The following is a 17392-nucleotide window of genomic DNA, read 5'->3' as shown; positions in this document are numbered from 1 at the left end:
TGAAATGTCCTGTACAGTATATTTCAAAACCAGTGTTACTTCCTGAGGTAGAATTAATTAATTTGACTTTGAAGGGTCCCAAGGGAAAACATTGTTTCGCGTCCTTAATTAACAACAACCTCGCCAGTTAATTCGATATTCCGGTGACGGCTGCTCGAAATTAGGCACAGAAACTGGAAAATCCAAATTATATTTCGAATAATAAACGCACTGTATAATTGAAAAGAGAAACGTTATTCAAAGACGGTTTCTAAAAACTCTTCGGGGAACTAGCGGAAACGGTATTTGCTGAAACCCTCTTTTCAGCCCTTTTACTCTACGACGAAGTTTAGTAAATGTAAACAGGACCTTTTTCTTTATTGGGGCTTCGTAAAAATTGCCTCAAACAACTCTACAAATTGCTTTTATTTATTTATTTTTTTAAAACTAGTCGATTTTATATTGAAGTGGTAAACATAACCTATAGTCTATCCGGCGAACCTTCGGAGTAATAAAATTCGATGGGCAGCAACTTTGGTCGACCCGCATTACACTGTAAAACAGGTACGTAAAAGTGAACCCGAAAAGTCCTTATATTAGAGAGAGAAGAAGATATTATATTGTAAAACGGGCCAACCCCTCCTAATTTTCGTTTTTATTACTCCGTAGGTTCGCCGGATAGACTATAGTTGGACGTAAAACGTCAGAATTACTACAATGACAGTCTGTCAAAGTTTAATAGGGCTGCGTGAAAGTTATCGATTTAAGAGAAAATTGAATTATTTATTTGCACCGAACTCGAAGCAACTCGATGAAAAATTTAAAATCAAAAATTCCATTTTTCTTTTAAAGTTGAGACTTTCTACCAGGAATTTAGTTGACCTCAAAGTTGAATTTTTGCACCAATTTACGTTATTTTTACCTCAACTTTGCTGGTGGTACAGGCTCAAAACTCCACCTTACATATAAACCACGCTTTTACCCCAAATTTGCACTTACCAGTCCTTTTATTTTCTTTCAATTCCTTTGGAAAACTGGATAGAACCGAATAAAAATACGAACTATTTTTGTTCATTTTTTTGCACTTTTTTAGGTAAATTTTAAATTCAATTGCATCCAACGTCAATAAGTTTCAGCGACCAAAACCAACAACAGCAACAACTAAAGTTTTCTCTTGTGACTTTTATTTGCGTTGGTCTTTTAGTTTTGTTTACTTTAGGGTCCAAGTTGGAAGTGTCCTTTAAACCCTTTTACTGCAGTTGGCAAGTTTAGAAAAGAAACATCTTATTTCATTTATTGACCAATTTTGCTAATGACGTTTTCGATTTGTATTAGACAAAACTAGTGTATTGCCATGAGCAGGACACATTTACATTAATTTTGCATTTCAACTGGTCAAAAAAATTGAATCAACTTTGGCGCCCTCTAGCGGGCAAACGGAAAGACTTAGAACCGTTCGCTCCACGTCACGTGATAGCTCCGTTCATTGGCTATCTACGGTTTTCTAATGTGTTTATACATACTGTTTCAAATAAGCGAGTTATTTATGATTGAATGGAAAGATGTACCAAAAACTAGTCAAAATCAGGATTTTAACGAACTTTTTGGGTACCATTTGAGGCGGTGTTGCCATACTGGTACCATCTTAGCAAAACTAACTTTATAGACTAATTTGAACCTTAGAAACTCAAATCTTGTGTTAAATTAGCTCCAGGTGGTACCGTTTTGGCACTATTTTTGAAAAATCACGATTTTTGACATTTTTGCGCACTTTATAGGGCGTAACTCACTTATAAGGGCCAGTAAGGTCCTTTGGCACCCTGAATCATGTTTCCACCATTGCTTTTAAAATATTTGCGCGGCCAAAGTCAAAATTAAATTTGCAAAAATTTTCAAAAAAAATCGAAAGGTGAACTCTATAAAATATTTCAAAATTTCAGTTTTTATTTTTTTACAGCCAAACAGTGCATAGTATCAAAAAAGTATAAGAATCATAAAAGTTGCATACTGTCGTGCTGTATATTTGACAAAAATTGTAGACCTCCAGATTGAACTGTTTCCGAGATATTGACAAATATGTACCAAAAAAGTCAGTCAACTTTGGCGCCCCCTAGCGGGCAAAGGGTAAGACTTAGAACCGTCCACTCCACGTCACGTGATAGCTCCATTCATTGGCTATCTACGGTTTCCTAATGTGTTTATACATACTGTTTCAAATAAGCGAGTTATTTCGGATTTAATGGAAAGATGTACCAAAAACTAGTCAAAATAAGAATTTTAACGAACTTTTTGGGTACCATTTGAGGCGGTGCTGCCATACTGGTACCATCTTAGCAAAACTATCTTTCTTGTACTAATTTGAACCTCAGAAACTCAAATCCGGTATTAAATTAGCTCTAAGTGGTACCGTTTTGGTACTATCTTTAAAAAAATCGTTTTTTTTGACATTTTTACACACTTTTTAGGGCGTAATTCCCCTATAAAGGACAGTATGACCTTTTGGCATCCTGAATCATATTTTTACTATTGCTTCTTATGTATTTGCTTGGTCAATATCAGAAATAAAATTTCTAATTTTTTTTTTCAAAATTTGAGGAATGGTCCATTGAAAAAATCGAAATTTTGGTTTTTATTTTTTTACAGCCAAACAGTGAATAGTATCAAAAAAGTGTATGAATAATAAAAGTTGGGTCCTGTCCTGGTGTATATCTGACAAAAATTGCAGACCTCCACATTGAACTGTTTCCGAGATATTGACAAAAAAGTACCAAAAAAGTCAGTCAACTTTGGCGCCCCCTAGCGGGCAAAGGGTAAGACTTAGAACCGTCCGCTCCACGTCACGTGATAGCTCCGTTCATTGGCTATCTACGGTTTTCTAATGTGTTTATACATACTGTTTCAAATAAGCGAGTTATTTAGGATTGAATGGGAAGATGTACCAAAAACTAGTCAAAATCAGGATTTTAACAAGCTTTTTGGGTACTATTTGAGGCGGTGTTGCCATACTGGTACCATTTTAGCAAAACTAACTTTATAGACTAATTTGAACCTCAGAAACTCAAATCTGGTCTTAAATTAGCTCTAGGTGGTACCGTTTTGGCACTATTTTTGAAAAATCACGATTTTTGACATTTTTGCGCACTTTATAGGGCGCAATTCACTTATAAAGGCCAGTAAGGTCCTTTGGCACCCTGAATCATATTTCCAACATTGCTTTTAAAGTATTTGCGCGGCCAAAGTCAAAATTAAATTTTAAAAATTTTCAAAAAAAATCGAAAGGTGAACTCTATAAAAAATTTCAAAATTTCAGTTTTTATTTTTTTACAGCCAAACAGTGGATAGTATCAAAAAAGTGTAAGAATCATAAAAGTTGCATACTATCGTGTTGTATATCTGACAAAAATTGTAGACTTTCAGATTAAACTGATTCCGAGATATTGACAAATATGTACCAAAAAAGTCAGTCAACTTTGGCGCTCCCTAGCGGGCAAACGGTAAGACTTAAAACCGTCCGCTCCACGTCACGTGATAGCTCCATTCATTAGCTATCTGCGGTTTTCTAATGTGTTTCTACATAATGTTTCAAATAAGCGAGTTATTTAGGATTGAATGGGAAGATGTACCAAAAACTAGTCAAAATCAGGATTTTAACGAACTTTTTGGGTACCATTTGAGGCGGTGTTGCCATACTGGTACCATCTTAGCAAAACTAACTTTCTGGACTAATTTGAACCTCAGAAACTCAAATCCGGTCTTAAATTAGCTCCAGGTGGTGCCGTTTTGGCACTATTTTTGAAAAACCACGATTTTTGACATTTTTGCGCACTTTATAGGGCGCAACTCACTTATAAGGGCCAGTAAGGTCCTTTCGCGCCCTGCATCATATTTTCACCATTGCTTTTAAAGAATTTGCTCAGTCAAAATCAAAATTAAAATTTCAAAATTTTTCAAAAAAAATTTGAAGGGTGCACTCTATAAAAATTTTCAAAATTTCAGTTTTTATTTTTTTACAGCCAAACAGTGCATAGTATCAAAAAGGTATAAGAATCATAAAAGTTGCATACTGTCGAGCTGTATATTTGACAAAAATTTCAGACCTCCACATTGAACTGTTTCCGAGATATTGACAAAAAAGTACCAAAAAAGTCAGTCAACTTTGGCGCCCCCTAGCGGGCAAACGGTAAGACTTAAAACCGTCCGCTCCACGTCACGTGATAGCTCCATTCATTGGCTATCTACGGTTATATAATGTGTTTATACATAATGTTTCAAATAAGCGAGTTATTTAGGATTGAATGGAAAGATGTACCAAAAACTAGTCAAAATAAGGATTTTAACAAGCTTTTTGGGTAGCATTTGAGGTGGTGTTGCCATACTGGTACCATCTTAGCAAAACAAACTTTATAGACTAATTTGAACCTCAGAAACTCAAATCCGGTCTTAAATTAGCTCCAGGTGGTACCGTTTTGGCACTATTTTTGAAAAACCACGATTTTTGACATTTTTGCGCACTTTATAGGGCGCAACTCACTTATAAGGGCCAGTAAGGTCCTTTGGCGCCCTGCATCATATTTTCACTATTGCTTTTAAAGAATTTGCTCAGTCAAAATCAAAATTAAAATTTCGAAATTTTTAAAAAAAAATTTGAAGGGTGCACTCTATAAAAAATTTCAAAATTTCAGTTTTTATTTTTTTACAGCCAAACAGTGCATAGTATCAAAAAAGTATAAGAATCATAAAAGTTGCATACTGTCGTGCTGTATATTTGACAAAAATTTCAGACCTCCACATTGAACTGTTTCCGAGATATTGACAAAAAAGTACCAAAAAAGTCAGTCAACTTTGGCGCCCCCTAGCGGGCAAAGGGTAAGACTTAGAACCGTCCACTCCACGTCACGTGATAGCTCCATTCATTAGCTATCTACGGTTCTCTAATGTGTTTATACATACTGTTTCAAATAAGCGAGTTATTTCGGATTTAATGGAAAGATGTACCAAAAACTAGTCAAAATCAGGATTTTAACGAACTTTTTGGGTACCATTTGAGGCGGTGTTGCCATACTGGTACCATCTTAGCAAAACTAACTTTCTGGACTAATTTGAACCTCAGAAACTCAAATCTTGTGTTAAATTAGCTCCAGGTGGTGCCGTTTTGGCACTATTTTTGAAAAACCACGATTTTTCACATTTTTGCGCACTTTATAGGGCGCAACTCACTTATAAGGGCCAATAAGGTCCTTTGGCACCATGCATCATATTTTCACTATTGCTTTTAAAGTATTTGCGCTGTCAAAATCAAAATTAAAATTTGAAAATTTTTTTGAAAAAAAAGTGGACTCTAAAAAAATCCAAAATTTCAGTTTTTATTTTTTTACAGGCAAACAGTGCATAATATCAAAAAAGTGTAAGAACAGTAAAAGTTGGATCCTGTCCAGTTGTGAATTGTGAAAAAATTTCACACCTCTACATTGTATTGTTTCCGAGATATTGACAAAAATGTACGAAAAAAATCAATCAAATTTGGCGTCCTCTAGCGGGCAAAAGGTAAGACTTTATAGGGTGCAACTCACTTATAAGGGCCAGTATGACCTTTTGGCACCCTACATCATATTTTGACTATTGCTTCTAAGATATTTGCTTGGTTGAAATCAAAAATTAAATTTCAAAATTTTTTTACAAAATTTGAGGAATTTAAGAAAAAAATCAAACAAAGTTCATAGTTTGAACCGGAAATTTGAAACTTCACCACAAATTCGGGTTTTATGTTAGAATTTTGGAATGTCAGTTGTCATTTGAGGTATTATAACCTATTTGAAGGAACTGCTAAGCAGATCTGTAAAAAAAACTTTCCTGGGTTTCCAGAATACCAAAAAGTGCTAAAAGTTTTAATTCAGTAAGTTTACAATTTTCCAGGACTGATCAGGCCCTAATTGACCACCGTCAGGTTAACATAACCTCCGGTTAAGTTATTAAAGCTAGATTTTATCACTAACACTTGTCGAGTCAACTTTTTGGCTGGTAACATCCACGAGGGACTGTTCTTCAGGTTGGTTCCGTTTCTCTGGCGAATTCCACGGTTGGAGTTCGGATTTGGCAAAAATCAGGTACATGGTACCGCTGAAAAACAGCCAGCCACTGGATATCCAGAAGACTTTTTGCCATTGCGGTGTAGTTTGCTGGAAATTTCGTCAAACTCCAATTTCCTGGTTTTTCTGGGGGGTGAAGGGTACTTACGTTTTGGAAAGTTAGGTACCCCACGACTGCGGGAGTGAAAAACCCTACAATGGCGGCTGCTGTGTTGAGGAATCCCATAAGGACCGCTTAAAGAGTTTAAATAAAACAATAAATAACAAATACATAATGTGTTACAGTTTTTTACAGATTATTTCAAAAAAATGACCGAGCTAGCTGCATTTTTTGTTAAATAATTTTTTTTTTACTTAGAATCCGGATTTTTAGCCATTTTGCTTTTCAAAAGCTAACAAAACAGCCTAGAAGCTTCCAATAGATTTTAGAAGTGTTTCCAAATTCTCCTAAAGTAGTCTAAAAAGACCATTTTAACTAATTATGGCATGCAGAACACGAATCTGGTGTCTTTTTTGATGCAACTGTCGCCATTTTGTCACTGACTTTGAAATTAGGATATTTTTGACAGTTTTCAAGACATGGCACTCTTAAAAAATTATATTTTGACAAATGACACTTTACGTCACATTACTACCATTAACCTAAACTAACTAAGACAGTTAAAGAACATTTTCAAAATTCAAAAATTTTCCAAAAAATTTATAGGGATACCCATTTAAAAATGACAAAAATCTAGTTTTTTATTTTTCAAGGGCGACCCGTGCGTTGTACGGTAAAATGTTATATTTTATGAAAGTTGCGTCTCTTTGAGGGGTATACATGGTAAAAATTTCGCACTGCTATCTCATACCGTTTTCGAGATATTTAGAAAAATGTCCGAAAAAAGGTAATCAAGTCTGACGCCCTCTAGCGGCCAGACGTGGCAAGTTAGCGGTGCCCGCTCAACGTCACGTGATAGCTCCAAAGATTACCTACTTACGATCATTTAATGTGTCTATACGGAACTTTTCAAATAATCAAGTTATTCGCGATTTTCTGGGAAAATGCACCGAAATTTTGTCCAAATGAAGGTTTTTCTTGGCCTACTATACTGACCGCCTGAATTAAAGTGGTTTTTAGTAAATATCTCGAAAACGGTGAGATTTAGAAAAAAACTGCAAGAGAACAAAATTTTTCCTAATGGTCCATTAAACTAGACTACGGAACGTTTGAATTTCAATACACTTTCCTGTATACAGGGTGTGCAGAAAATTGTTAGTGGGTCATTATTTTTGCTCACCCTGTACACAATTTTTTAGATGCAATTTTTTGCTCTACACCACTGAAAAGAGCAATTTAAGACAATTCTTATGAGTGGTTGAACTACCCTGAACTTCCAAAAATAACAAAGGTACAGGGTGTTCAAGTTTTGCACTAATTTTCGGTAAAAAGTGCATCAAAGTAGTTTTTGAAGAATATCTCGAAAACGGTTAGATTTTAAAAAAAACTGAAATAGTGCAAAATTGTTCCTAATTAACCACTAAAGCAAACTACGGAACGTTTAAACTTAAATGCTGTTGCCTGTATACGGGGTGTGCACAAAATTGTTAGTGGATAAATATTTTTGCTCACCCTGTACACAATTTTTTAGATACCATTTTTTGCTGTACACCACTGAAAAGGGCAGTTTAAGACGATTCATTTGAGTGGTAGAACCACCCTGAACTCCGAAAAATAACCAAGATACAGGGTGTTCAAATTTTGAACTAATTTTCGGTAAAAAGTGCATTAAAGTAGTTTTTGAAGAATATCTCGAAAACGGTTAAATTTACAAAAAAACGGAAAATGTGCAAAATTGTTCCTAATGAACCACTAAACCAAACTGCGTAACGTTTAAACTTGAATACCGTTGCCTGTATACAGGGTGTGCACAAAATTGTTAGTGGGCAATTATTTTTGCTCACCCTGTACACAATTTTTTAGATACAATTTTTTGCTCTACCCCACTGAAAAGAGCAGTCCAAGACGATTCATTTGAGTGGTAAAACCACCCTGAACTCCGAAAAATAACCAAGATACAGTGTGTTCAAATTTTGAACTAATTTTCGATAAAAAGTGCATCAAAGTAGTTTTTGAAGAATATCTCGAAAACGGTTAAATTTACAAAAAAACGGAAAAGGTGCAAAATTGTTCCTAATGAACCACTAAACCAAACTGCGTAACGTTTAAACTTGAATACCGTTGCCTGTATACAGGGTGTGCAGAAAATTGTTAGTGGATAAATATTTTTGCTCACCCTGTACACAATTTTTTAGATACCATTTTTTGCTCTACCCCACTGAAAAGAGCAGTCCAAGACGATTCTTTTTAGTGGTTGAACCACCCTGAACTCCAAAAAATAACCAAGATACAGGGTGTTCAAATTTTGAACTAATTTTCGGTAAAAAGTGCATCAAAGTAGTTTTTGAAGAATATCTCGAAAACGGTTAAATTTACAAAAAAAACGGAAAAGGTGCAAAATTGTTCCTAATGAACCACTAAACCAAACTGCGTAACGTTTAAACCTGAATACCGTTGCCTGTATACAGGGTGTGCACAAAATTGTTAGTGGGCAATTATTTTTGCTCACCCTGTACACAATTTTTTAGATACAATTTTTTGCTCTACCCCACTGAAAAGAGCAGTCCAAGACGATTCTTTTTAATGGTTGAACTACCCTGAACTCCGAAAAATAACCAAGATACAGGGTGTTCAAATTTTGAACTAATTTTCGGTAAAAAGTGCATCAAAGTAGTTTTTGAAGAATATCTCGAAAACGGTTAAATTTACAAAAAAACGGAAAAGGTGCAAAATTGTTCCTAATGAACCACTAAACCAAACTGCGTAACGTTTAAACTTGAATACCGTTGCCTGTATACAGGGTGTGCACAAAATTGTTAGTGGGCAATTATTTTTGCTCACCCTGTACACAATTTTTTAGATACAATTTTTTGCTCTACCCCACTGAAAAGAGCAGTCCAAGACGATTCTTTTTAGTGGTTGAACCACCCTGAACTCCGAAAAATAACCAAGATACAGGGTGTTCAAATTTTGAACTAATTTTCGGTAAAAAGTGCATCAAAGTAGTTTTTGAAGAATATCTCGAAAACGGTTAAATTTACAAAAAAACGGAAAAGGTGCAAAATTGTTCCTAATGAACCACTAAACCAAACTGCGTAACGTTTAAACCTGAATACCGTTGCCTGTATACAGGGTGTGCAGAAAATTGTTAGTGGGCAATTATTTTTGCTCACCCTGTACACAATTTTTTAGATACAATTTTTTGCTCTACCCCACTGAAAAGAGCAGTCCAAGACGATTCTTTTTAGTGGTTGAACCACCCTGAACTCTGAAAAATAACCAAGATACAGTGTGTTCAAATTTTGAACTAATTTTCGATAAAAAGTGCATCAAAGTAGTTTTTGAAGAATATCTCGAAAACGGTTAAATTTACAAAAAAACGGAAAAGGTGCAAAATTGTTCCTAATGAACCACTAAACCAAACTGCGTAACGTTTAAACCTGAATACCGTTGCCTGTATACAGGGTGTGCAGAAAATTGTTAGTGTGCAATTATTTTTGCTCACCCTGTACACAATTTTTTAGATACAATTTTTTGCTCTACCCCACTGAAAAGAGCAGTCCAAGACGATTCTTTTTAGTGGTTGAACCACCCTGAACTCCGAAAAATAACCAAGATACAGGGTGTTCAAATTTTGAACTAATTTTCGGTAAAAAGTGCATCAAAGTAGTTTTTGAAGAATATCTCGAAAACGGTTAAATTTACAAAAAAACGGAAAAGGTGCAAAATTGTTCCTAATGAACCACTAAACCAAACTGCGTAACGTTTAAACTTGAATACCGTTGCCTGTATACAGGGTGTGCACAAAATTGTTAGTGGGCAATTATTTTTGCTCACCCTGTACACAATTTTTTAGATACAATTTTTTGCTCTACCCCACTGAAAAGAGCAGTCCAAGACGATTCTTTTTAGTGGTTGAACCACCCTGAACTCCGAAAAATAACCAAGATACAGGGTGTTCAAATTTTGCATTAATTTTCGTTAAAAAGTGCATCAAAGTAGTTTTTGAAAAATATCTCGAAAACGGTTAGATTTAAAAAAAAACTGAAATAGTGCAAAATTGTTCCTAATTAACCACTAAAGCAAACTACGGAACGTTTAAACTTGAATGCTGTTGCCTGTATACATGGTGTGCACAAAATTGTTAGTGAATAAATATTTTTGCTCACCCTGTACACAATTTTTTAGATACCACTTTTTGATCTACACCACTGAAAAGAGCAGTTTAAGACGATTGTTTAGAGTGATTGAACCATCCTGTTCTTCCAAAAATAACCAAGATACAGGGTGTAAGATTTTTGAACTAATTTTCGGTAAAAAGTGCATTAAAGTAGTTTTTGGAAAATGTCTCGAAAACTGTTAGATTTACAAACAAATGAACAAACACTACAGAAACTCTAAAATGCTTCTTAAGCAATCGAAATCCTTCCAAAATAGTCTAGAAGCTTCCAGAAGCTTATAGAATCTTCTAAAGGCTTCCAAGAGATCTTCAACTAGTCTAGAAGCTCTAAAAAAATGTCAAGGAAGTCTTAAAGCGTCCGTAGCGCATGTTTCGTGTTTAAGTTTTCAAATGCTTTTAAAGCAGTCCAAAATTTGCAATGCTTTTTAAACTCTCCAGATCTAAAAAGCTCCTAAAGTAGTCTAAAAAGATTTCAAAATACTACAAAAATAACTCTAAAATGCTTCCAAAGCAGTCTCAAACCTTTCAAATGCTTGTTATCTAGTTTAGAAGCTTTAAAATCATTTCAAGACAGTCTAAAAGTTTCCGTATGATTTTAAAGCAGTTGAAAAGCTTCCAAAAAATTCTAGAACCTTCTACAAGGTTTCAAATGCTTTAAAAGCAGTCCAGAACCTTCTATGCTCCTAAAGTAATCTAAAAAGATTTCAAAACACTACAGAAACTCCAAAATGCTTCTGAAGCAGTCTTTCTAAAACAATCTAGAAGCTTCCAAAAGCTTTTAGAACAGTCTAAAAGATTCCAAATGCTCTTCAACTAGTCAAGAAGCTCCCAAAAAATTTCAAAACAGTCTATATTTTCCAAAAAATTCTAGAACCGTCTAAGAGTTTCCAAATGTCTCTAAATCATTCCAGAATTTTCAATATGCTCTTTATGTTGTCCAAAACCTTCCAAAGGCTCATCAAGTAGTTGAAAGTTTTCAAAACAGTTTAAAATCTTCTGTATACTTCTAAAGCAGTTTAAAAGCTTGAATTCGAGAAATTGAACTCAAAAAAGTAAAAAAAATTGCATCTCTGAAAGAGTGCTTTTTTAAAGCTTTTTTTTACAGGTTTTGATGCTTTTTTAAGGAAAATAATTTTGCTTTTCAATCGCTTTTTTTCACGATTTTAGTGCTTTTCAATCCAGACTCATAATTAATTGCTCTAAACAGACTTGTACTGGACAACATTTTTTAATAGTTTAACAAATTTTTAAACTTTACCTGCATAATTGGGACTAATATCGACAACACTGGCTAAAGGGCCAGTGGACACTGAACCGTTCATGGCCACGGCCAAAGTCAAAAAAACAATGGCGGCCATTGCGTCACAGCCTGAGTAGGACAAGGCCATCATAAAGATGCCTTGACCTATGCAACCTAAAAGGAAAAACTAGTAGTTAAATTAAAAGTTACGAGTTAACTGAACTTGACAAAATTGCCCTTAGTTACCGAAACTTAAAGGGGTCAAACACAGGGGCGGCTCCGGCACAATTAGATTGTGCACTCGGGGTTTTTCTTATCAGTCACGTGTTCTTTTTCTTCGCGATTTTTTAAAATGCCTCCGGTATTTCCTACCTAAATTTTTTTCGGTCCTATTTGAAATTCAATATCTCGGTAACATGAGGAGCTACAGAGGCCATTTTTAACCCATTTTGTAGTATTTTTTATGCTTTTTCGAATGGCGTAGGAACGAATTTCCTGCGAATTTAAATAAAAGAGCTACGATTTTTCAAAAAGTAAAAAAATGCAATTTTTGTCAAAAGTGCAATTTTTTATTTTGCTCTATAAGGGTTCCAATGCACAGCGAGGGGCATATTTATACACAAGAACCTTAAATTAGGTGAAATAAGTAGAAAAAAAGCACTTTAAAATTTTTCAAAAAAATTGAATGATAAACTGTCGTTTTCCTCGTTCACATCCAAAAATTCGATCAAACCTAAGCCGTAAAGACATTATAAAAAAAAAAATCAAAATGGCCGCCATTTTGGTTAGGGTTGATGGTACTCGTTTTCGACTAATTCGGGGTCAAGGAATCCATTTCTGCAGTCAGTTTGTCCGTATATGTTACTCAGTTCGGGAAACTTAAATTTTCGTAAAAATCTGGGTTTGGGGGAGAGTTACGCAAAAATTAACGTCACCACTGAATTCCCCATCCTCGATTTAGTAGGAAACGAGTACAAACTTGATTTTTTACGAAAATGTCAAAATGACGCTTGTGCAGGCCATTTGCAATTTCCGCCATTTTGGATCGAAATAGCATAGGGTTGATGGTACTCGTTTTCGACTAATTTGGGGTCAAGGAATCCATTTCTGCAGTCAGTTTGTCCGTATATGTTACTCAGTTCGGGAAACTTAAATTTTCGTAAAAATCTGGGTTTGGGGGAGAGTTACGCAAAAATTAACGTCACCACTGAATTCCCCATCCTCGATTTAGTAGAAAACGAGTACAAACTTGATTTTTTACGAAAATGACAAGGTCAAAATGACGCTTGTGCAGGCCATTTGCAATTTCCGCCATTTTGGATCGAAATAGCATAGGGTTGATGGTACTCGTTTTCGACTAATTCGGGGTCAAGGAATCCATTTCTGCAGTCAGTTTGTCCGTATATGTTACTCAGTTCGGGAAACTTAAATTTTCGTAAAAATCTGGGTTTGGGGGAGAGTTACGCAAAAATTAACGCCACCACTGAATTCCCCATCCTCGATTTAGTAGGAAACGAGTACAAACTTGATTTTTTACGAAAATGTCAAAATGACGCTTGTGCAGGCCATTTGCAATTTCCGCCATTTTGGATCGAAATAGCATAGGGTTGATGGTACTCGTTTTCGACTAATTTGGGGTCAAGGAATCCATTTCTGCAGTCAGTTTGTCCGTATATGTTACTCAGTTCGGGAAACTTAAATTTTCGTAAAAATCTGGGTTTGGGGGAGAGTTACGCAAAAATTAACGTCACCACTGAATTCCCCATCCTCGATTTAGTAGAAAACGAGTACAAACTTGATTTTTTACGAAAATGTCAAAATGACGCTTGTGCAGGCCATTTGCAATTTCCGCCATTTTGGATCGAAATAGCATAGGGTTGATGGTACTCGTTTTCGACTAATTTGGGGTCAAGGAATCCATTTCTGCAGTCAGTTTGTCCGTATATGTTACTCAGTTCGGGAAACTTAAATTTTCGTAAAAATCTGGGTTTGGGGGAGAGTTACGCAAAAATTAACGTCACCACTGAATTCCCCATCCTCGATTTAGTAGAAAACGAGTACAAACTTGATTTTTTACGAAAATGTCAAAATGACGCTTGTGCAGGCCATTTGCAATTTCCGCCATTTTGGATCGAAATAGCATAGGGTTGATGGTACTCGTTTTCGACTAATTCGGGGTCAAGGAATCCATTTCTGCAGTCAGTTTGTCCGTATATGTTACTCAGTTCGGGAAACTTAAATTTTCGTAAAAATCTGGGTTTGGGGGAGAGTTACGCAAAAATTAACGTCACCACTGAATTCCCCATCCTCGATTTAGTAGAAAACGAGTACAAACTTGATTTTTTACGAAAATGTCAAAATGACGCTTGTGCAGGCCATTTGCAATTTCCGCCATTTTGGATCGAAATAGCATAGGGTTGATGGTACTCGTTTTCGACTAATTTGGGGTCAAGGAATCCATTTCTGCAGTCAGTTTGTCCGTATATGTTACTCAGTTCGGGAAACTTAAATTTTCGTAAAAATCTGGGTTTGGGGGAGAGTTACGCAAAAATTAACGTCACCACTGAATTCCCCATCCTCGATTTAGTAGAAAACGAGTACAAACTTGATTTTTTACGAAAATGTCAAAATGACGCTTGTGCAGGCCATTTGCAATTTCCGCCATTTTGGATCGAAATAGCATAGGGTTGATGGTACTCGTTTTCGACTAATTTGGGGTCAAGGAATCCATTTCTGCAGTCAGTTTGTCCGTATATGTTACTCAGTTCGGGAAACTTAAATTTTCGTAAAAATCTGGGTTTGGGGGAGAGTTACGCAAAAATTAACGTCACCACTGAATTCCCCATCCTCGATTTAGTAGAAAACGAGTACAAACTTGATTTTTTACGAAAATGTCAAAATGACGCTTGTGCAGGCCATTTGCAATTTCCGCCATTTTGGATCGAAATAGCATAGGGTTGATGGTACTCGTTTTCGACTAATTCGGGGTCAAGGAATCCATTTCTGCAGTCAGTTTGTCCGTATATGTTACTCAGTTCGGGAAACTTAAATTTTCGTAAAAATCTGGGTTTGGGGGAGAGTTACGCAAAAATTAACGTCACCACTGAATTCCCCATCCTCGATTTAGTAGAAAACGAGTACAAACTTGATTTTTTACGAAAATGTCAAAATGACGCTTGTGCAGGCCATTTGCAATTTCCGCCATTTTGGATCGAAATAGCATAGGGTTGATGGTACTCGTTTTCGACTAATTCGGGGTCAAGGAATCCATTTCTGCAGTCAGTTTGTCCGTATATGTTACTCAGTTCGGGAAACTTAAATTTTCGTAAAAATCTGGGTTTGGGGGAGAGTTACGCAAAAATTAACGTCACCACTGAATTCCCCATCCTCGATTTAGTAGGAAACGAGTACAAACTTGATTTTTTACGAAAATGTCAAAATGACGCTTGTGCAGGCCATTTGCAATTTCCGCCATTTTGGATCGAAATAGCATAGGGTTGATGGTACTCGTTTTCGACTAATTTGGGGTCAAGGAATCCATTTCTGCAGGCATTCAATCTGTATCTGTCACTCAGTTTAAAAAGATTGTCTTTTTATTAAAAAAATGGGTTCAAATACAAATTGTGAAAAAATGAACGTCACCACTGAATTCCTCATCCTCGATATAGTAGAAAACGAGTACAAACTTGATTTTTTACGAAAATGTCAAAATGACGCTTGTGGAGGCCATTTGCAATTTGCGCATTTGCAATTTTGGATCGAAATAGCATAGGGTTGATGGTACTCGTTTTCGACTAATTTGGGGTCAAGGAATCCATTGCAACTGTCAGTTTCGTCCTTGTGGTATTTTTTATGCTTTTTCGAATGGTGTAGGAACGAATTTTCTGCGCATTTAAATAAAAAAGCTACGATTTTTCAAAAAGTAAAAAAATTAAATTTTTGTCAAAAGTGCAATTTTGGCAAATTTTTATATTGCTTTATAAGGGTTCCAGTGCACAGCAAAGGGCATATTTAGGCAAAAGAACCTTAAATTAGGTGAAATAAGCACAAAAAAAGCAATTTTTCAATTTTTCACTTTTCAAAAAAATTGAAAATCATGAAAATTGGTTCAAAAACTAAAAAATGAGCAATATCATGAAAATTGATCAAAACATGAAAATTGGTTTAAAAACTAAAAAATTAGCAAAATTATGAAAATTGATCAAAATCATGAAAATTGGTTCAAAAACTAAAAAATGAGCAAAATCATGAAAATTGATCAAAATATGAAAATTGGTTCAAAAACTAAAAAATGAGCAAAATCAAGAAAATTGATCAAAACATGAAAATTGGTTTAAAAACTAAAAAATGAGCAAAATTATGAAAATTGATAAAAATCGTGAAAATTGGTTTAAAAACTAAAAAATGAGCAAAATCATGAAAATTGATCAAAACATGAAAATTGGTTTAAAAACTAAAAAATGAGCAAAATTATGAAAATTGATCAAAATCATGAAAATTGGTTCAAAAACTAAAAAATTAGCAAAATCATGAAAATTGATCAAAATATGAAAATTGGTTCAAAAACTAAAAAATGAGCAAAATCATGAAAATTGATCAAAACATGAAAATTGGTTTAAAAACTAAAAAATGAGCAAAATCATGAAAATTGATCAAAACATGAAAATTGGTTCTAAAACTAAAAAATTTGCAAAATTATGAAAATTGATCAAAATCATGAAAATTGGTTCAAAAACTAAAAAATTAGCAAAATTATGAAAAGGTAGTTTGGACATGGTCTCAAAAAAATTTTCACTAATTGCCCCTAGTTTTGTGCACTACCTTTCAAATTTACTACGAGCCGCCACTGGTCAAACATGTTTACCACGGTGCACGAAGGGCTGAGAATGTTTATGTAATCGGTCCTTGATAACCTAATTTACGTCTAAGGAACCATTTTGTGAAGCTTTTAAACCGAAACAAATCGGCTTACGCCCTTAAAACATCTTACTCAGAAAATCAAAGCGGTATAAAACCCTGGAGAACTTCATAAAATATGCATTGGAAAACGGGAAAATGGGATTATATTCTGCCCGGGGAGGGAAACGGGGTAGATTACTCACAAAAAGCCGTTGCCAATTTCCTGACATTCGTCCTGGACATTTTGTTCGATCTCAGCAAATAATCCCCGATCTGGGAGAAGACGAAAGCAAATAGCATTCTCAGGATGTGGGGCAGTCCGGACAGCACTCCAGTCTGAAAAATACACCACAACCTGGATGATGCAAGCAAGATCGAAACTAGGGACCACTTACAGCCCGTATATTCCAGCCGTGAATAAACTTAAAGTAGGTGGGTGCCTGGGTCATTAGGGTAAACATACCCCATAAACCGCCCCATTGTGCCAGAACGTTCATCCAAACGGTACAATTCGACAAAATGGCCGACCATGGTACGGGAGCCTGGAAAATAACTTTAAAAATTTACCCTTAGATTCACTTTTTAACACTAAAGTGTAAAATGTTCACTCACTCCCTACTTAAATATGGAAATTACAGAGACAAACCATTCTCACCTTTTTTTTGGCAACACTTTGCCCTAAACTGCTCAAAATGTACTCCTTTTCCTGATCCGAGATTCGAGGATGTTGACTGGGACTGTCGTGCACCAAACACCACCAAGCCACAAACCACAGAGTACCAAAAATGGTACTCGCGTAGAAAACGTACTCCCAACCCCAATTGTGGATTATAAACCCACAAATCGGGTAAGTGATGGCGGTACCCACTGAACTACCTGCAAAATAGAGCTAATAGTGTGACCACCCT

At 35.5% G+C, this 17392-nt stretch overlaps 1 protein-coding gene across 2 annotated transcripts in view; it reads right to left on the bottom strand.

Moving 5' to 3' along the window:
- Positions 1 to 5850: 5850 nt before the first annotated feature.
- The window catches only part of NaPi-T (Na[+]-dependent inorganic phosphate cotransporter), a 30211-nt gene continuing 18669 nt past the window's right edge, over positions 5851 to 17392 (bottom strand). For both annotated transcript variants that reach the window (XM_081991578.1, XM_081991579.1), the window contains 6 exons: positions 17140 to 17360; positions 16880 to 17026; positions 16688 to 16820; positions 11604 to 11759; positions 6214 to 6299; positions 5851 to 6155 (listed from right to left, as the gene is read on the bottom strand). In XM_081991578.1, the coding sequence (XP_081847704.1) occupies positions 5955 to 6155; positions 6214 to 6299; positions 11604 to 11759; positions 16688 to 16820; positions 16880 to 17026; positions 17140 to 17360 (944 nt within the window). In that variant the 3' untranslated portion in view covers positions 5851 to 5954. The remainder of the gene's footprint in view (positions 6156 to 6213; positions 6300 to 11603; positions 11760 to 16687; positions 16821 to 16879; positions 17027 to 17139; positions 17361 to 17392) is intronic.

The sequence above is a fragment of the Ips typographus genome, linkage group LG13 (assembly GCF_016097725.1).
Source record: "Ips typographus isolate SLU linkage group LG13, UJ_Ityp_2.0, whole genome shotgun sequence".
Classification (NCBI taxonomy): Eukaryota; Metazoa; Arthropoda; class Insecta; order Coleoptera; family Curculionidae; genus Ips; species Ips typographus.
This window is presented reverse-complemented; position numbering and strand designations above follow the sequence as displayed.